This window comes from Seriola lalandi, unplaced genomic scaffold (genome assembly GCF_002814215.2).
Source record: "Seriola lalandi dorsalis isolate HSWRI2012SDOR001 ecotype SW California unplaced genomic scaffold, Sedor1 jcf7180002054443, whole genome shotgun sequence".
NCBI lineage: Eukaryota > Metazoa > Chordata > Actinopteri > Carangiformes > Carangidae > Seriola > Seriola lalandi.
Genome location: NW_019524996.1, coordinates 1,228,956 through 1,250,554, shown reverse-complemented (window position 1 = coordinate 1,250,554; position 21,599 = coordinate 1,228,956). Strand labels below are relative to the sequence as shown.

The 21,599-nt window shown below is 43.5% G+C and overlaps 1 protein-coding gene across 2 annotated transcripts; it reads left to right on the top strand.

Moving 5' to 3' along the window:
- The first annotated feature begins 1,360 nt into the window (after nucleotides 1-1,360).
- Nucleotides 1,361-20,669, top strand: ppp1r1b (protein phosphatase 1, regulatory (inhibitor) subunit 1B). Of its 2 annotated transcripts, none has more exons than XM_023410959.2 (5): nucleotides 1,361-1,845; nucleotides 13,627-13,710; nucleotides 14,668-14,743; nucleotides 16,103-16,240; nucleotides 18,468-20,669. In XM_023410959.2, the coding sequence occupies exons 1-5, from the start codon at nucleotides 1,732-1,734 to the stop codon at nucleotides 18,635-18,637; spliced, it is 582 nt and encodes a 193-aa protein (XP_023266727.1). In that variant the 5' UTR covers nucleotides 1,361-1,731; the 3' UTR covers nucleotides 18,638-20,669. The 2 variants fall into 2 exon arrangements, with proteins under 2 accessions (XP_023266727.1, XP_023266726.1); XM_023410958.2 differs by having other exon boundaries at nucleotides 13,627-13,716.
- The last annotated feature ends 930 nt before the right edge of the window (nucleotides 20,670-21,599 follow it).

Below are 21,599 nucleotides of genomic sequence, written 5' to 3'. Positions count from 1 at the left end.
CTCATGAAATATTGCACAATTCCTACCGAACACACTACAAGTTATGCAACCACTCTGGAGCAAAATCAAATGGCAGCAAGTGACTGAAAAAGCTTTAATTTCTTCAGAAACATTCAGCAACTGCTTAGTCTGTATTTTGTCTAGCATATCCAGCTTGTCATAGGGTTCATATAGATGCAATAATGAGTTGCCACCTGCAGGCATGTGGAAGTGGTGCTTTGCTTTGGACAGTGGTGGCTTTGTAGCAGAGTCCAGACAAACCCTTTAAAAATCAAACCCCCACCTCCCCTTGTCCACCCCCGCATGGAAACAGTGAATAAATAACATGCTGGCGTGTTCAGCTTGCTCTGACTGGCGGGATAAACACTCAGTTGACTGTTTAATGTCTTTCTGGACTCTGTAGGCAGCAATTGCGCTTCCAGAGTGCCATATACAACCTCGACCTCCTTCTCTGTTCCACCCCTCCAGCCACCTGTATTCTCTTCTTCCTCCCCCTCCACCTCCTCCACCACCACTGCGCATATCTCCTTCATTCCAGCCCATGCCAAAGCTCAACTCTGCCCAGAGGCCAAATCCACTGCTCTCCTACTGTCCAAATCCCTCTGCCATGTGAGTGAAATAACAGCAAGGCCCTGAAAATAGAGCACTGGAACTGCCCTTTTATTTCTACTGCTTTTATATTGCTATCAACAATCTGCCTCCACTCTCCTTCCCCCTACATCCACCATTCTCTGTCTATTTTTCATTTAAAGATCTTTATGTACCACCCCCCCAACCACCCACCCCTCAAGTATCTCTTGAGATTTATTCAAGCTGTTTGCAGGTTAAAAACATTCTAATGGGACTTCTCTCTGTTATTGATGAATCTCTGCAGGGCGGCAGACAAATGGACAGCCTGAGCATTTCACTGTGACTGTGACGGGGCTTTCATTGAAAATCACTGGCCGTAGCATCACGTATTTAACACCACCGAGCCTAATAAATCTAGTGATGTCAGTGGCATGGGCTTAGCTGCTGGATGCCCGTGTACATTCCCCCCGCATACTCCACGCATCTCTCTTCTTGTTTATCCCTCCTTGCACCCCCTGCTCCCTCCCTCGCTCAGCATAAATCTCTCATTCACAAATAGAGGCCAAAAGAGGCTCAGCTGATGTGATGAGATTATTATTTTTTTTTCTGATTACAAATCAACCTCAGCTTAGATAGACCCCACCACCACCACCACCTCCGCCCCTTGCAACATCCTCTTTCCTCTCCTCCCCTTTTCGCTCTGGCCCCTCCCCCTCCCCTAATATCTCCACCTTCCTTTGGCTCTCGGCCCCTCCCCTCCACCACCTCCCCACCCACTTCTCTCCCTCACAGCCAGATCTAAGGACGGACGTGCCTCATTCAACTCCTGCTGCACAGGTTGTGAGGGAGGGAGGAAATAGTGAGAGAGAGAGAGGAGGAGAGAGAGAAAGGGACAACAAGAGAGGCAAAGGAGAATATTAGCAACAGCCAGAGAGGGACAGAGGACAGGTGGTGAGAAAAGAGAGTCAGCTCACTTTGATGTTTTGCTAAGAGAAGAAGTAGAAGGAGTCAGGGTGTGAAGGAGTGAGGCAGGAGAGAGAGGAGACAAGCTCTCAGGTGTGGGACTACCCAGCTGTGGGAGGTTCCTCCAGGGAAGGTATAGTGATCTTCGGCAGAGACCCCTCCACTCCACTGGGAGTCAGACCTCCACGATCCAGAGTCATGGAGCCCTCCGTGTCGACCGAGGCCGAGGGGGAGTCCAAGGAGAGGAAGAAGATCCACTTTGCTGTGCCGGCCTCTGCGCCCACCAACCTGGACCCTCGGCAAGTGGAGATGGTGAGCAGGCGGTGGACAGATTACTGTTTGACCCATGAGGAGAAATGAGGATTTAGTTTTAGCTTTTAGCTCTGACTTGCTTTTTTGTGTATGATAGAAATGTTTTATATCTTTCATCTTACATCTTTCTTATTGACCAATTCACCAGTAAGTGACTGCCACCCACTCAAGGAAAGTGACTGCATTATAGTATGAAGTGTTGTACCATTACTGGCCTGATTTCTCCACTTCAGGACGCCTTTCTTCCTGCATCACTTTTTCTCTCTGCTTTGTTTCATTTTTGACAAGTTTCTCATGCAGGGCTGGATTTTCTGGCTCTGTCTGCCACACAGTTGAGAAATTATGATGACATTTCCCTCCCTCTGTTTCCTCATGAGATTAGTGCCTTGCTGTCTCATCTTTGACCCGTTTAACAAAATGACATTGACACAAAAGTCACTATCTTGTGTTTGAAGCCTGATCCCTCTTTTGTAACTGCAGCAGCAGCAGCAGCAGCTACAAACTGTTGACATTTTGTTTTGTCGTGTAATGGCCCTGTAATAATTACTTCTTTTTTTTTATCTCCCTGCACGTTAGTGACTTCTGTCATCTGATCTTTTTAGTAAGATCCTTCAGTCCTGCTTTGCCACAGACGTGCCGGATAACGTTGCCTGTATCATTACGCTCATTTTTTGGTGGGACTATTGTGATCTTTCTTTTTGGCTCTAATGCGGGTGGCTCTTATTTTAGAACAGGGGAAAGTGGGCCAAAGTAGGAAGCGTTTGGTGCCGAGGTAGATCGAGGCCAATGGCTCATCCCTCCTGAGAGCTTGAGGAGAGGTGGAGCGGGAAAGCAAGAGAGAGAGATGTGCTATATGAAGGAAAGCTGAGAGGGTAAAGATACACAACCTGATCTCTGGGTTCACCTGTCTGGGGTCAGCTCCCTCAGTGAATGTCCCTGTTTCACAGCTTGCATAAAAGAGGCTTTTAATGAACTAGAGCGGCCTGCAATCATGCTCCATCGTACCCTCTAACCGATCATCATCTCATAACAAGTTTGGTTGTAGATAGTGCTGAGAGAAGCGTTTCCTCCATGGTGGTGAAGAAAGTGTGATAATTTCACTTTATTGCAGGCAAATCTTGATGAATCAAGTGTGATGTTTCCTTTTTGTATCAACTTAAAGTAAATTTGTGTTACAAAACAAGTTGCCTAATCTCATTTCTGAGATTGAGTTATAGACTAAATTCAAATTTAAATGCTTAACACAAGACTTTCACTCCATATTTACACGTTAATACTTGCTCTCCTCTGCCCCCTCTTATTCTCTCAATCTCTCATGTCCTGTCCACATGATCTGATCTCTATCGTCTCTTCCAAGAAACTACAGGATATCAATCTACCATATGTGAGCTGTCCCCTCAATTTAAAAAAAAAAAAGGTCTCTCACTTCCTTCTGGTTTGGGGAGGACCTTATTGCTCAATCACCTTATGGTCGCACAGTTATCAGCTATATATAGGCTTGTTGGCTGGCTCTCCTCCAGCGGGCCTTTACCTTCACATAGGCTAAAGCTTCTGCGTCAGCATCATTGTGATGTAGATGTTTCAAGAGCTTAAGCAATATAAGGTCTGCAGCTGATGACACTCAATGGTGAGAAATGAGTTGGGTGGATGTGAATATGTGTGCAAGAGGGTGAATGCTGGAAACAAATGCGCTGAAGGGGGAGTATGGGAAACTGAATGGACGTTTAAAAAAGCAGATAGCATCTACCAGGGGCAGATGGGGGGCCTCCAGGGATGTGTGGGTGGGCAGGGATAAAAGTTAAAGACACTCATTTCATTCCCCTCGCCTCCCCTCCCCATCCCACAGCAATTACTGTCGCCCACAAGTCCATCTTTGCTAATGATTTGCTAATGATTATACTATTCTTCCGAACTTATTACACAACTGGTAACTCCTTCGTTACTGTTGTTTCCGATGGCATTTAAATTCCGAAAACCCGCTATCGACTGAACTGAACTGGTGCCTTGTTACTATGGAGACGAGCTGCACACAACTATGCCGCACAAAGCTCCCCCACCGTTGGCATCTAAAAGGTCAACTTTAATGGACACCTCTGTGTGACTGGGTAGGTTGTTTATATTGGTGCTGTTGCATGTTTGTAGATATGTATGCGTGGTGTTAATGTGAGATGCTTCCATGCCTCCCACACAGTGAAATATTGCATCCCGTGGGAGAAAACAGACACTTATTTGTGCATCCTTCAAAGGTGTTAGATATTCTTGTTGGACATCTTTTACCTGTTTGTGACTGTTTACCCTAAAGGAATATATTCTCATTTACATGTCCACAGTGTCTCCTGTAAAAAAAATCCTTCTTATTTCCCCCTAGTGGTTTTTAGACTTACAGATGGTCTTAGTTTTATTTAGCCAAGTTTTGACACATTTGTATTTGTCTTCTTCAGTACATTAAAGTTTCTGAACAGAAGCAAACTTTCTCACTCTCCAGATTCGTGGGCCTCGCTGCTATATTACATCATTGTGTAAGCCCCTTCTTTCTGATTAGAGGTATTCTCTCAAAACCTAAAGTGCCTGTACTGGAATTGTTTAGACTCCAAAAAACTCACTTTATTTTTCTTTCTCGTTGTCCGCTGCCATCCTTGGTGTCACCGGAGTATGTTATTGAAATCTTCCAAGGACAAATTACTTTTTAAGATTATCGTTCTTTAGTAATCTTCACATTGAGCGGAGGTCAGGGGCAATGTTGTCATTGTCTACAACAACTCAGAGAAAGCACATGGTTGTGTTTACCATCCCTACCCCCCGCTCCACACGCACACCAAGTGACGTAGGGTAATGTGCATAATGGACAGAGATTAGGGTCATGGTGCAGACGCTGCATCTCTGATTTCCTCCAAGTCTGCCTCCCTGTGGATTCACCAAGCAGACATCTCTCTATGTTTGTCCTCCTCTCAAATCATCCTGATCTGGTCGAGCTCATGACGAGCCTTAGAACTGACAGAAGACCAAAGAGAATATCAAAGGATGGTGAGGGGCATCAGTCCAATGCTTCCACATTAATCTATGTTAAACCTATATGGGATATGGAGGGCGTGATTTAGGTTTCCCCGCCCTGCCCACCATCCCCACCCTATCCTTCACCCTCCCCACCACAACCCACCCCACTCCAACCTTCCCTGTCCTCCCCAGTCCAGTCTCTGGGTTAAACATCAAACAGCGACCTTTGATGCGGCGCGTGTTTGTGGGTAAACATTAGCAGTCTGGGGGACTGTCAACATGCACTCCCAGAAAGGACATCTTGTTGGATGGCACAAAGCATGCTGGGACTGGGCAAGAGGGCGCAGTGATCTTTCCCTGCATGGGGACAATCGGGAATGTCACTGTAGTAGTCTGACTCAGTTTGCCCAGTGACGTGACCTGTCAGGTCTTTATGAAAATGAGTTTTAAATGTTCCCAAAGTTGCTTGCCCAAAGCAGTTTGTTGATGTTTCTAAAAAGAAAAAGAAAAAAAATGAATTGGGAAATAAATTATTTAAAAAAGATGAATTGCCTTGCTGGAAACCACAGATTGTAATTGCAGTTTGGACACAATCAATGGGTCTCTGTCTTCTGTAGTTTTGCTTATGTGTTTTTTTTGACAGTGCAGGGATTTTGTTTAGTTAATGACTCTGGAACAACATGTTCATGGCCTGTATCTGTTTAACACAACGTTTCCTTTCATGCCCCCTTTTTGCACTTTGTCTTAGCAGTGCAATGCAAGAAATCCCCTTTAATCATTTGTGTTTTATTCAGAAAAACATACCATTTTAATGATGATACTAACCGGACAGTCTGTCATCTTCTCTTGGCTCGTGTGTGCGTGGACGTGTGTGATGTGTAAACAGCACAAAAACACAAATATTGAGCACGGGTAGAGTGATTTGTCGCCTGATGACAGTATACACAGTGAGTTGCCATAATGTCCTTTGCACCTCAGGCACCGCCCAAGCACGCTACCAAACTGACTGAAGGCCTGTGACACTGCAACATGCTCCCTTAGCCTTTCAGCGTTATGGTCAACAAATCCTCTTTCGTCAGTTGGTGTCATTAGTTACTCGCTTGTCGCTTTAGGGATCATCGTTAATCAAACCAAGTCAGGCCTGATTAGAGTATATGAAGAGATACATCCCCCCTAATGTACACTCATTCTTTTCTATCCACATTTTTCCCCCTGTCTGTTATCGTGCAGAGAGATCATAGTGTATCTGAAGCACTTCATCTTTTAACCCCAGCCATAGCAACAACAACAACAGCAGCAGCCATATCCGTGATGAGAGGAGAGGCAGAGGATTAGAGGGGCAGCAGTGGGATGACGGGGAGGGAAATGGGGGTAAGGGATGGACAGGAGCTGGACCTGACTTTTCAGACCTTTCAACTGACCTAGACACTGAACTGCACCTCCGAGCCGCCCCCCCCTCCCTCCCCAAAGCTGGAGCCCCCTTTCCCCCGTCAACACAGGAAGATCACACTGATGCAGGCATATTGAGAGGAAACACTGAGGTGTGACAAATGTTTCAGCACCGAAAAAGACATGGCATTATTATGTTACTGCTGTTGCGCCTATTGTAATCTCTGATTTTTGTCACAGTGGTTGACAGTGTGTTTTTTTTTTTTTTCATTTTTATCCGGCTGAGACTTAATGAGCTTGCACTGGGGGCACACCGGGTCATCTTCAACATGTTCCGGAGGGAATGGCTCAAAGCAGAAACAAGGTTATGTAGAACTATCCCAGGAACAAATGGCTGTCTGTCTCAGATGCATTTTTTAAATATTATTTATGCAACCACATGAGAAAGAATTAACCATTTCAACCTAGTGCTGATAAATCTTGGTTATAATCTTAGCTGAGTTTATAAATACCATTTGCATCCAAGCACTGAGCTGGAAGCTGCACAGCAACCATCAACAGTAGCCTTTTTTTGTTTCATTTATCACCTGTTGGTACATATGACGTTGCAAATGAGTAACTATAGCTACTCTGCACTTTGTTTGTATGCGCCTGTTGACCTCTGGAGTCGGTCTTTGTCAGCTGCACAATGCAACACCACTGAATTCAAGTGCATGAGCCAGAAAAAAACAAAAAGAATTATCTCAGTGTTTGCAGGCTGCTCGCCGTGCCATCGTCTCTACGAAAGCTTTGATTGGCACCTCCCCTGTTGTCGGCTCGCCCTGTGTGCTGCTCCAAGTGCTCGCTGTGGCCTGGCAGGTGGTTTCCTGCCACTCATCATCCATTGGCACACTATTGCCGTCGTGTTGTGATGGTAAACCTTTCTTCCAACAGTCTCTGGAACAACGGGGCCAAACAGCTACCAGCAGCTAATTACGTAAATAATGGGGGTGGGTGGGTGGAGGGGTTCTGTGAGACAGAGGAGAAGGTGAAAAAAAGAGTGGGGGGGGGTTGTTGTCTGAGTATGATATCATTCTGCCAGTGGGTGCAGCATAATTACATTTCCTATTTGGGGGTCATTGGAGAGCCCCTCCAGATGCTTTCTCCAGCCATCTGTTTATTCAGTTAGCCAGTGGTGGGGCCAAAGGTCACCACAGAAGTGTTACGTGAATGCTGAGAAGCAACACGCAGCAGCATCTCGGGCTTATGGGAATTCAGCAATGACGTTCATTTGAATTGGAGTGAATGACCTCGCACCTCACTGAGCTGCAGCTGGGGTTGTAATTTGTGGAGCCTCGCCCTTGACCCTCTTTGAAACAGCTGGAAACGCGACAAGCGGGTGTTACTCAGCGAGGCCTCGTAGAAGCCGCCTGGCAGCGCTGTCTGTGAGTCACGGCTGAGTGTGGCTTGAATGTGTCTGACAGAGCGATTTCTCACATGATGGAGCTGATCACTGGCCTCTGGTTGTTTATTTGTCATGCTTATGGAAACATTTTGCCTGCCAGCTTTGTCGGGATGGGGGCACGTTGGCCTGGTAATTGGGTTTAACCCAGACAATAGTTAACTGTGTCTCCACTTCTTTGGGCAAAACACAAAATTAAAATTCCACTGATAATATGCTCACAAGCGTATGATGATCTGTTATCTTTTATCCCAACAACAAAACCTTGCACACTGTGCACTTGCACAAAAATGCATTCATATGTTTTCTTGTAGTTTAAATATGTTTCCAATGGTTAAATGTGCAACGTTTCCCCACAGACAATACAATGCAATGTTGTTTCCACTATTTATAACTGAACTCAAGCAACCTGGGAAGTATTGTATTTGTCTAGAAATACATTAACAGAAAAAAAAAACAAAACACTCAACTCAAACTAAGAGGGATCATTTTTCACCTTATCCTGTTATTGAACTCATTGCTAGATTGCACTTAGAGCACCGCACGGGGTTCTGCCAATTCATTTTAAAAGGCTCGCTGGGAGGGGGAGGAGGAGGAAGAGGAGGGGGGGGAAACCAGTTAAAGATCATGACAGCAGAGACACGGAATAAAACTGCAGCAGAGCACCTATCAACCAGAGACTGACAGAGCTGAGATGAACGGCCTCGTGAGGAGAGAGAGAGAGAGAGAGAGAGGGACGTTTCAGTGTTCGGTGCCTGAGGCTGTTAAAGAAGAGGCATTTAAAGATTGGCTCCTAACAGGAAGAGAGTGAGGACAATAGAACTGGGGGTTACAGAGTGAAAACACAAAGAAATAAGGGATAAATAAACAACAACAACAACAACAAAATGGTCATCCATCTTCAGTGGGAAGGGCAGCAGAGCTACATCACATTTGGATGCCAATTCTGTCTTTCAGTTTCACATATTGTTCTCGTTTCTAGTTTTGGGTTGCTGTTATTGTTGGCTGGTTTGCGATCCTACATTTCTTTGCACATCTGTAGCTGTGAAAAAAAAATTACTCCATGTGCTGCTCCTTAGCTTATGTGTGTTCCCATCAGTGTACTGTACTGTACTGTATGTTCTCTGCACACACACACACAAACACACACACACACACACATGCTCATTTCTAGCAGTATGTGCCAGTGGGCAGATGCAGCCACAACTACTAATCAATCTTGAACAAATCTATATCTATCCATCCAGAGCTGGGTTACAGCTGGGCCAGGAGAGAGGGCGAGGTTCATATGGAACCAATTGATGCTCCCACCTCTGTCGGAGAGAGTTGACACACACTGCTTGATAGGATGGCCCCGATGTAATAGAGCTCTAATGGACACAAGGGATGGTAGCTGCCAGGGAAAGAAATCTATGGTGTGTTTCTTTGCGTCGAGGCCACCTGACTGCACACCTGACTCCCCCAGAGACGCTCGGCTGTTAGCGCTGGTTTTAGAGCCTTTCTGTCTCAGATCCCCCGGAGACTCCTCCGATCTAGTTTTCTCTGTCCTACTGCCGCTGCTTTTTATAGGCCCGGCCACGGCAGCACCAGCTTAGAGGAAGGGCTCCGGGGAACAGACCCATATCAGCCGATCTGCACCCAGGCTGCTATGCAAGACTTTGCTGAGCCAACACACATACCTGTGTACACACACACACACACACACACACACACACACACAAACACGTGTGCAAAGTCAACATTTACCAATGACTCATGTACCCCACGCACAGCACAGAGTGAGGTACTGGAGTCTCATATCAGAGTCATTCCTGGCTACTTAACCTCTTTAGCCTTCAATTAGGTTTGACAATCATGAAACACAACTATTTGCATGATTTTCATTTATATCCTGAATCTCTAAACACACTTTGAAATGGATTTACAGAGTTTTAAAGAAATCATCATCCAATCAGTGAGAATAAGGGATAAAAAGATGTAGTCATTAATGAGAATGGAACAACGAACATACATATAATGGTGTTTGAAAGGTTCCTCTCTCTATCAGTGCTCTCTCTCTCTCATGCATTGTAGACCCTCCTTCACTCATGAGCTGTAGAGGAACTGATGTATGTCCTATCTGCGCTACGATCCACGAGCCGATGCTTTTATTGAGACCAAAGCTCTGCAGGAAAACTAATGAGGCTCTGCTGCCTCTCAGGGAGGCCTGCAGGCGTACACCTGTGGAGCGGCTGAAAGGCCACCTCAGCAACCTGCTTAGAGCCCCTGGGTGCACAGTCCACAGCAACTCCACTGATCTTGGTGCAAAAACTACGGCTGCCAGCAGAGGAGAAGGTTTGGGAGATTGGGGCCAGGGGAGGGGGTTAGAGGAGTAGAAGAGGGAGGTAGGGGGGAGGGGGTGGTGGTGGTGGTGGTGGTGGGGGAGGATGAAGCATAGCAGCAGTAATCTCACATGCTGTGGCCCAGTGTTGGCGTAAATGAGGAAGTCGCATTCAATGTTATGTAACTTGGGCAGAGTGGGGTGGTTTTAAGGCTGGAAAATTACTAGAGTCACTATGCGTGTTCATGTCATCTGGCATTGCCAATGTCATACAGCAACAGTGCACGTCACCACCTCCACCGTCACGTCCTGTTTGTGTTGATAATTGAGAGAAAGAGATACCTGTATTTGCTGCATCCATTTGTGTTTATTGACTCCATGATTTTAATACTCACATGTGGTTTAGTATCGTTTACAACCTGTTTTACAGCCTGTCTGTGACGTGGACTGTTGTCCTTTTCCTAGATTAGTAGGTCAAGTCTTGGCATTTCATAAGACCACCATGATGATAACCTTGTTGACACACACACACACACACACACACACTGCATGTGAGCACACATTCAGGTAAACAGATCATCCGATGATGCTTCTCAGTGACCTCAATTATCCCATCCAGTCATTTTACCTTCCAGTTGTTTCACTAGCCCTATTTTTATCTCCATCTCAGTAAATGAAGCTCTTTCCCGGCTTTCACTGTGCAACAGTCTCTATCAACGACGCCTCATTAGAGGGGGAAAAAAGGCTTTCACCACTTTAGGGGGTCATTAAAGAAACTTTGGCTTTTGTTTTATAATGTTCACTACAGATACAGGAAAAATAAAGGATGAAGGTACATGGCCCGAGACATCATATTCATCGCTTTGGGAATTTACAGTTGATGTAAAACTGATAAATGTCTCTCTTGAGACATTTAGGAAAAGGAGCAGGACCTGTGGATTTATCCAGGGCTGTATTTTACATAAAATAGAACAAGGATGCAAACCCCATCAACCAGAAAGACGTAACTGAACAACATCTGAAAAAGCAGAAGGAAAGCTGACCGGAGAGGTGTTGCAGAGATTGTGTGGTTTTAAGAAGAAATTAGAAATTAAAAAAATGGTTTACAAAAAGGGTAAAATGGGGAAGTGATATTTTGTGAGTTATGTTAAAAACAATACCGTATGTATTCACTAGAGTTAATAACGAATGTGGCGCACAACTGTTTTCATTTCTAATTAATCTTCTGACTATTGTCATAACTGATATTGATTGTTTGAATAACATATCACAAAATAAAGCAATAAACCCCAAAACATGTATTTTACAATGATAAAAAACAGAGAAAAGTAGAACATTTTGAAATTGACTTGTTTTTTTCATGTTTACTTAAAAAACAATTAAGTAATTAGCAAAATAATTGCTATTAATTGATTTTCAATTGACCAATTAACCAATCTTTTGACATGGTGATAAATCAACTGGACAACCATCGGATTGTTTCCTATACCTTCCTGTTCCTTCCTGTACCTCCTGACCTCTCACCATGTCACAAGTTTGCAAGACTAGAATTCAGAGGAACAATCCAGTGGTTTTCCCAGTTAAATGGTTTTAATGCCACAGGACTCTGGCATAGGTTTGGTCATGGCAACATCTGGTGTCTGCTTACTCTCCTGTGTGTGTGTGTGTGTGTGTGTGTGTGTGTGTGTGTGTGTGTGTGTGTGTGTGTGTGTGTGTGTGCCACCTCCGGCTGCCCTGCAACACTGGTAGCAGGTGTCAGGCAGGCAGAGTCAGCAGGGTTCACAGCAGCGTGGAGCCCCAGGCCTTCACACCTTGCCAGGGGAGAGAGATAAAGGAGACGGGGAGGGGGGGTCAATTGAGGAGAGGAAAGGATGGATATGTCAGCAAACAACAGGATTATAATATGATTTCACTTATGACGCACTCCGGTGATGGGGCGGACAGAGGAGAAGTGGATGAGGGTAATGGCACTGCCAAGGAGTGAAGGGTGGACGTGGAGGTAAACAGGACAGACGAAGCAGAGGATCAAGTGAGATGGAGATGAGAGGTGAAAGCGAGAGACAGATAGTGTGAGAGATCCAGCGGAGACAGGAAAGCGGGACGTTGCACGACGAGATTAAAATGCGTGTCTGGTGTCATAAATAAGGGTGAAATCAACGCTCGATTAGTCCGTGTTGTCGTGTTTGATTTCCACAACGAGGCCCTGCAAGCCGCTGCTTTGGCAACACGCGCCTCGCTCTGATGACGCACACCTCGCTTTAACAAGACAGAGGGGAGCCGAACACAAACACGACTCGACCACAACGCAGCTTTACGCAAAATACGGTCAGGCTGCTTAACTCGCTCCCTATGATGTTATGTGGTGCCGTAAACAGCGGCTCCAAGGTTCATGTCAAGGTTGTGCTTCGTCCACAGAGGACACTTTCAATACCCTGTTTGTCTGAGCTGCCATGTCCACTTAGCTGCACACTTTTCATTCTGTGTACTTTTTAAAAAAAAAATTTCATGCAGCATTTATACCCAAGAGGCAATTTTACAGATGTCAGCTATTAATCCTTTAGAGTTGTTGGAAAGTGAGTCAAAGCACTGGGCTCTGCGTGTAAATCTTTCTTTATGAAGCAAAGGCCCCACACATTCTGCCCAGGGCCTCTCAGTATGGTTAATAAAGTGAGACTGCACCCCCCAAGAAAATAATCTTCTGAGTATCAAACGCTCACTTCCTGTTTGCCTGTAGAGAGTTTGCAGATTTACTCCAGAGTTAAACTTGAACTGAACACAAACTTTAAACCAATCCTGCACAGCAATCAGCTTCTCTGCAAACCTGTATATTGATTATTTTCATCAGCAGTTAATCTGGAGACATCATTAAAAAAAAACTGTGGGGCACATTCCCACCAGCAGGGCACGATACCGGTTGTTGGATGTATGGGCACAGCTGGGTATTTGTTCCTATAAAGACAGAGAGTTGACTGTGCACAGTGACTTGTGCAGACCTGCAGTCTGCCAGGCCCTGGGCTTTGCCCTCAGGCCGTCAGCGACCTGGCTTCAGCCTCCAGGGAACAGCGTGCAGGGAGACTGGACAGTGGAGGGGAGTGTCTGAGGCTGAATGCCACCGCTCTTTTAATCTAAAATCCTATTTCCATGGTCCCTCTGTTTGTAAGGGCGTACATGACTGTACATGGTGCACTCGCGTAATCAAACGCACTTAAGACATTATGTGAGGAAGTCCTTAATTTCAAATCAATCCAGTATAAAAATACACTTCTTTAATGCCGGTTCATTTCAGACATGAAAAGCAAACATCAGTTTAGTTCCAGCTCGACGCTGCGTTACTCCCACTGTGTACTGTATCAGTCTGTGAAACCAGAAACTGACATAATGAGTCTTCCTCTGCTCCACTGACCGTGGCGTTCACGCTGACCTGACCAGTACTCTTGAGTTTGGCTGTTGACCCATCAGCCAACTGGGCGGCAGCACTGCTGAAGCCATTGAGTGCCCAGCACGCCTTTCACCAGCAGGGACTGTCAACATTGAGCTTTGAGCTGAGCATTATTAATAATACAGTACTGGCCGGTTGAATTATTCATGTGTATGTTATGGCTGCCCTTTATGTTTGTGTGTGTGTGTTTGTTTATAGATCCGGCGCAGGAGGCCCACACCCGCCACGCTGTTCAGAGTAGCCGACCAAACGTCTCCTGAGGATGATCAGTCCACCCATCAGGTAAAGGTGAAGTCAAAACACTTTTTTATAATAAGTGTCTGTGCATCTTCATCTGCCCTCCTCCTCTGATTTTTTTCCCACCCACTCATGAACAAAACTCACCGACAAAGTATTGCTGTTGTGATGTGATTTTTATCTGTGATTTTGTATCATCTACTGGTGTTTACCTTGTCATGTTTAAACTGCTTCAACCCTGCTGGATCCTCCGAAGTGTCCGTCATCACAAACTCATGTCGTGTCAGCCATAGTTCAAACTCAGTGACCTTTAAATTAAACTGTTGAACATTTTAAGTTCTTTGAGCTCGAAGGTTCATTCTTGACTTTAGAACGAACAGTTTGACAGTAAATTCTCACGGAGGAAGACCATGAGATGTGGCTGAAAACTGAAAATAACTGAACCCCGTGATAAAAGTTTATCGAAACAAGCAGGACTTTATTATAATTATGATAATAATAATGATTATTATTTTATTAGTTGTAGTATAGTTGTCAGTATTATTATTATTACTGCTACTGATACTGTTACTATTATCATTATCATTATCGTTGGTCTTTCCCCCTGCTCTGTCACTCTCTCCCTCTCTCTCTTTCTCTCTCTCTCTCTTGCACCAGTCTTTGCCAGTCATGGTCCAACATGCAACTTAACACAAGTGTGATGTTGAAGCCTCCAGTGCACACACACTGGGAATGGACTTTCTAGTGAAGTAGGAGATGTATTGTGTCCATTAGTTAGAAATGTAGAATATTTGCAGACTCATAAATTCTGGATTCTTGCACCAGGGAGAAAGAGCACATGTAATTTAAAAATATATTACAGTTCAAAGTTATAAAAGTTTTTTTTGTGGAAAAACTCACCCGACACAAATCATTATTCCAGAGTATTTTTTATATGTCTTTAAACACGTCTCTCAGGAGGATTTAAAGGTGAATTCCTGTTTTTTCTTTCTATGTTTGCAGTGGGTTGTGGGAGAGAACGGAGTGCTCAAACCAAAACGTGTAAATCCTAACGTGTATCAGCCTCCATCACTCAAAGGTCGGTACAAGCAGTATTGATACTACAGGTGGTAGCTGTGTGTGTTGTGATTCATCCTTGTGTTTAAGTCCTTATTTTTTTTGTTTTACCGGGCTTCGCTACAGTCGACTTCCTCCTTGCTTTCCATACTTCATAATAATAGAAAGAAAACAATGCATGTGACAGATGGGTAGATATGTATTCAAAGCCTTTGTTCCCTCTCTATTCTCTGCATGTGCATGTGTGATATGCATAGACGTATTTCTGGTCTTTATTGTGCGCGCAACAGCAGGACCTGTATATTTGTGTGTGACAGAGAGAGAAAGGGAGAAATAGAGAGAGATTATAGTGTGACAGCTGTGAGACACTGAGTGTGAGTCTAGGAAAGTCTGGATCATCCAGGATTACAGTCAGTTGTGTATACAGCTGTGCCACGCACACACACACACACACACACACACACACACACACACAAACACACACACAAGCATGAACACCAACACATAAGACATACATGAACACAGACATGGACTTGCATGTGTACATGCATGTGGCTTCTTGCTTGTTGCATGTGTTTGTTAAATAAGCAGAAACATACATTTTTCATCGTCCCAGCAGATCTCCATTTACTGGGGACGTCTGGGTGTGTGTTGCATGTGGCGTGATGATATAATGAGACAGGAAGCCTTGTTCCTGCAGCAGAAATCTGTCCTTCATCAGCTCATATGCAGAGAGCGAAAGAGAGAGCGCTATCTCGCAATAATTTCTAATTACGTAACCTACCTTAAGCTAGAAAGAGCGACCTGCCTCAGTGTGTCTGAGGGTGTGAAGGAGTGAAAGAGGCCAAGGTGACCCAGAGGAAGTGAGAGGGGGAGTTGAGGTAATGTCACAAAAGTGAGGAGAGTGTGTAAGGAGAGAGAGAAAGAGAGAGAGAGAGAGAGAACAGTGTGAGTCAGCACTGCCAGGCGAGAGCGCTGAGGAGGGCGGGCAGTCGAGGAAAGACAAGGGTAAAAACAAACAGATGGAAGAACAGGGTGAGAAAAGGGACAGAAAACAACCGCGAAAGCTCTACTGTAAAAATCAGTGTGGGACACCTCTTTGCAGTTGCATGCCCGCCTGTTTGTCTGTCTGTCAGTGCATGTCTTTAATTGGCGTCCTGCCTGCCTGGCATGTTTTCAAAAACCCGTGTGAGGCTTGATAAAAACTGACAGTGTTGAAGCGTGGTAAAACCAAAACAACATATCCCTTTATCCTTGTATCCTTGTGTCTGCGTCCATGTGTTTGTGTGGCCGTCTCCCTGTGTGTGTGTGTGTGTGTGTGTGTGTGTGTGTGTGTGTGTGTGTGTGTGTGTGTGTGTGTGCTGTGTTTACCTGTGTGTAGCTGTGCAGAAGATGGCTGAAGCACATATGCAGAACCTAGGTGTCTACCCTCCTTTGGAAGACCCTTGTGAAGGGGAGGAGGATGAAGACCACTGGCAGGGAGAGGAGGGAGAGGACACATCTCCCACCAAAGCTGCTGGTGAGAGGGAGGCTCTCTGTGGAGCGGCTGGGACCACAGCACTGCACACAGAGGCAGCAAGGACAGCACCGTTGTTTTCGTTCTTTAAAGGAAAAATACACCCTGCGGCACTTCAATACAGATGAAAACACAACCACTGGCATTGTGCCTTGATTTTCTAAAGCTGGTTTTGCTTTGGTGGTGTATATCTTTCTTATCTGTTTAGGAAAATTGTAGATAAGATCAAATGTATGATGTCAGTTTGGACAAACAAATCCCCTCTACGTGTACAATCTTGACAATCAGAACAAATACTGATATATGCAATGAGAAAATATATAAAGGTGTATTTTTCCTTTAGGGTTGTGTGAATGGTTGAGTTTGCCCTTTTCCTTTTATATTTATCCTGATGTCTGCACACATTTCCCACAGCTTGAGACATCAGACTCCTTTTCTTCCCGTTACAAGGAGCCATTGTTGTCTTTCGTCCTTGAACAACCTGAATAATAACCTTCACAGACTTGACTATCACTTGAAAAAAATATGCATCCGGTTGCATATGTTGTCCGTCATTAAAGATGATGAAAAACAAATTATAATTATAATTAAGTGATGGCTGAAAGGAAAAGGAAAGCAGACACAGCAACAAATGACATAACATAAGATATAAGAGCCATACTATTTTGCGGGTACGTCAGAGCTGCTGCTCTCAGAGGAAGAGCCCTGTGCAGTTTTCAGGGTAACGTAAGCTCCTCTGTTCACTGGCCAGCAGCACAGGCGAAGCTCTGTGTGCTGAGAGACAGCCCCAGTGTCATATTATCTCTCGCCCCAAATCTGTCAGAGGGCGCACTGCACTGCGCTGCACTGACCACAGGCCCAGCACCAACACCTACACCAGCCAGAGAGGCCAGACAGGATTAGTAAGCACACAGAGCGTGCTGCATGTGCAGAGCGAGGCTATGATCCTGTGCAGTATTTCAACCCTTCTTCTATTATTTCATGTTCAGTAGCAGAATATAAAACCTTTTGACAATGTTTTGGATATAGTATCTGTGCACATTTGATCTCCAGCAAAGTAAAGCTGAGAAAGCAGAACACAAATCTGAACTTTTCTGCTTCTACACTCCCTTATTATGTTTTATTTTGTTTGTTGCTGCAAAATTATAGGTTTTTAATCTCCACGATATCACATGAGAGCAGTGGCATTTCATTCAGAATTATTGCTCTGTTGGCCCAGATGACAGGCTCTCTCAATAAATCCCTTTGTGGAAGCCTGCTGAAACACAAAGTACCCGGGCAGGATGCTGAGAGATCCTGACTGGGTCCTTTGATTGCACTTCATCTGTTCTTCCAGTCTTTTCATCGACACGTTTCTGGCACCATCGACGCCGTCACAGACAGAAATAGATTAAAATGAAGTGTTAACTGATCTTCACCTGACTGACGTGATGGAAACCTAGTGTTTTAAACATACGAGCTTTGCAGAAATAAGAATTAAACAGTCTCATTTCCTTTCTCGTCCAGTTGGTTTCTGAAATTATGAAGTGGAAAGGAACATAAACACACAGTTCATGTGAAATCACCAGAAGTGTAACTCTTTTACTTGTACAGTCCATCTTGTCAAATCCACATATATGCTTCTCAGTGACACTAAATAAGCAATTATGACAAGCAACAAATGTCAATAGTATTACGCAATCTTTGCTTCCAAGCACAGAGAGAAAATCTGGCATATAGAGCTGCAACTAACAATTATTTTCATTATCTAATAATCTGCAGATTTTTTCTTAATTAATAGATTCATTTTCTGGTTTATAAAATGTTAGAAAATAGTCAAAAATATGCATCACACTGTCCCACAATTAAAGATAATGTGTTTAAATGTTATTTTTTTGGTCCAAAACACAAAGATATTTAGTTTACTATCACAGAGGATTAAGAAAACTAGCAAATGCACTCATTAGACAGGCTTGAAGCAGGGATTTTGTCTTCTTTTTTTTTCCCTAAAACAATTCATCAATTAATGTTTTAATTCAATTTATTGACTAATTCTTGTCAATGCTACGTCTTCCTTCCCACCAGGCATCTCTTACATTTGAATTAACTCCACAAGTATGTTAGTCAAAACCAAACACACTCCATATGACACTTTTGGTGCACTGATATCAGTGGTTAACATTCCTAAAAGCAAAACAAGGTGTTGTGATTGCACCGCTGCCTCTTCTGACATCAGTGTTTGCCTCCTCAGATCACCAAGACACCGCCACCACTGAGCAGTCAGACAAGTTTTCCAGCGTGAGAGAGATGGCCAAGCAAATCCAAGCAGCACAAGAGGAAGAGGAGGAGGAGGAGGAGGATGACGAGGAGGGGGACAAAACCAAGGCAACAACAGAGGAGAACAGTCGAGGGAGCAACTGAGAGAGAGAGAGAGAAAGAGAGCGAGAGAGAACGAGAGAGTGGGGCAAACGATTGGAGGGAAGATTTGGGGAGAGTGAAGGTGTGTCGTTACAATATGAAGAACTCAGAAAAAAACAGATGAAGAAGTAGGTGTTTTGTGGATGTGTGAATATGTGGAGTCTGAATGCACAAGTGAGGATGAGCGAAGGGTCGACTGAAAGACAGATACTCAAGCATGTGAGCGAGCAAAGCTTTCTGTACTGCTTCACCTCTGAAGGGTCAGGTGGATTAAGGAGAGGACAGGGTTTGTTTGTTAGGAGCCAGCCCATATGAGCCGGTGAGGAATGATCTACTGACAGAGCAGACTACAGACGCCACCTGGGCCCAATGTCCCTTTGTTTATAACGAGAGTAGTAGAGGGGGCCAAGGTCAACGCGACCAAATATCCCGTAAGACCAGTCCTCTCTCTTCCTTAATGCTTGTGCACAGAGCAAAATGTTCCTTTAAAGAGGGCAATAACCACCACATTAACTTTAACAAAGACTGTCTCTTATAGGACCCTTTCATAAGTACTTGAAGGTCTTTAAATGAGAGTGGTACATGTGCCACTGATTTGCAGCAGTTTGGTTTTTAGCCCCTTTCATTAAATGTACATGTACTGCCATCTTGTGGTAGAAAGTAGGAACGACAGATGTAAAGTGATACTCCACCAAAGAACAACCTTGGCAAAGTACTTTTAAATTATAATCTTTAATATTTTCATAAAATCAATCCCTGTTTTTGAAGCTTTTTATGGTCAGGAACTGTCATTTAATATATTCATATTCAGTAATGACATCTCTGCAGCATGTAATCCAGCTGCACTGTTTTTAATGTCATCTCATTTCTGTCATCCTCACTGTTTACTGTTCTCACTGCTAACATTGCTTCAGACCTGTGTTAAATAACCACATGGATTATAACTAATCTACAACTGATTACAACAGTGACCATTTTCAAAGCTTGGTACTAAAAACATGTGGCCTGGAGTATCACTTTATGTATGACCTAATAACAAGCACCAAAATGTTTGTCTATAATTGTGGTAAATTTATGAGCAAGCGTGTGTTGTTATTTCATACCATACTTTTCATTTTTGAGCATACTTAAAATTAAAGCTACCTCTAATTTGTTTGAAATACAGAACCCTGCCATTTCCTCCATGCCTCATGCGTTTGAACTCGATTCATTGTGAACTGACTCCCTGTTAAAGGATCAAAAAAAAAAGAAAAAAAAAGGGAAATTTGAAAATTTTTTTTCCAATAGTGTTGACTCACAGATTTCCTTTTGTATGTTAACACTTTTCTATTGTCATCTTTTTAATCGTTCACTCATGATCTGTATGTCACGGATCTGTTGTCAGAGCTATTTTTCTAATCTATTGTTCGGTGTATGAGTAGCTCAGCTCTGTCCTGTTTCTACTGACTCTATCCAAATACTCAAAAGACTCACAGGCCTGCATGTAGCATGCAGCACACAGAAAACCAGGCACTGTACGGTCACTGCTCAAACTTTCTGCACTCTTTCTACCACAGATATTCACTTGGTCTCTCTCTTTTCATGGAGTCAACAACAGTTTTAAATGTTTTTACTCACCATCATTTCCAATTGAACTAAAGAAACAGGCTCTGATTATAAGACTTTTTCCAGTTGTGCCACAGGATGAATAAATCTTTCTGTTTGTATATATAAAAAACTGTATGAAACTTTTTTTTTACCTCTGACCTGCCCAAACTGCTGGATGACTGGGTGAGCAGGCTGTGTGTGCTGAAGCTCTGCAGCCGACGCCGTCCTCCCTCCTCCGCTCTCCTTCCACCTCCCCTCTCCGTCCACCTCCCCTCTCCTCCCGGGTCAGAAGAAAGCAACCATGGAAAGACATGTATGAACTCTTACTGCTTATTCTGTCTTTATTTTTATTTTATTTCCCAATTCTCTTGTTTCTCAATGTGATGTGGTTGTTTTAAAGTGAGCAACAATATATCAAAATAAACCGTTTTACCTTTTTCTCCTTCAACCTGATCTGTACTTATTGTGTGTGTGTGTGTGTGTGTGTGTGTGATCTGAATTCATTGATTCATTGATATTGTTTCACTGTACAAATCCAGTCTTAACAGTCTTAACAGTCCTCATACAGCATAGCCACAATACATATATATACTAAATGAATTCAAACCATATTAAAGTTTGTCTATTTTAAAAAGTTAATATCCACAAAATGTTTAAGTCAGTTGATGATGGAAGCTAAACTTTTTTTCTAATTAGCTCAGAATAAATCTAATAGTGAGTACTTTATGCAACAATCTGACATTAATCAACACCACAATGCATGCGCCAAACATCTCATTCATTCATTCATTCATTCATTCATTCATTCATGCATTCATTCCTTATTCTTTGGGCTCCCAGTAATGAATGAAAGGCTAGCAACAACAACAAAAATAAGCAGGACGATGCTTCTTACATGCTGGTTAGTGACTATCCGCAACTAATAGACTGAAAGAAAATAAATATTTTTAATCCATGTAACAAACGAGAAAATATTAAACTGGTCTTTCTTAATTTTGCAAATTCTACGTATTAAACTTGTTTTTCACGTGCTAATCCGAAAAGCTTTGCTTTCCTTCCTCTGCTGAAAGGCGAACACGACAAGTGAGAGTTATCGTTGCCTTCAAAAACAAGTCAAAAACAAAAAGCAAAAACACATAACACCCTGCTATTCTCATTTCTTTGCTTTGGTCTGGTCATAAGGATGCAGTGCTTTTTAAAATGCAATGAAATAAGATGTTTCTGATCAACTAAACACTTTGTAGCGCATGGGTGAAATGTAATATGTTTGTAATATATTGCAGGGCTGATACAAACTCGTTTTAAGGCTTATTAAGGTCATATTTTGTTTTTTAACGAAATCGAAAGTACTTTATAGTTTATTCTCTTACATTGTTTG

Excerpts from the sequence above, each read along its gene's own strand:
- ppp1r1b (XM_023410958.2), top strand. The coding sequence starts at position 1,732 with ATGGAGCCCTCCGTGTCGACCGAGGCCGAGGGGGAGTCCAAGGAGAGG. Across the intron at positions 14,744-16,102 it reads TCAGCCTCCATCACTCAAAG|CTGTGCAGAAGATGGCTGAA; the intron begins GTCGGTACAAGC and ends ACCTGTGTGTAG. Across the intron at positions 16,241-18,467 it reads ATCTCCCACCAAAGCTGCTG|ATCACCAAGACACCGCCACC; the intron begins GTGAGAGGGAGG and ends TTGCCTCCTCAG.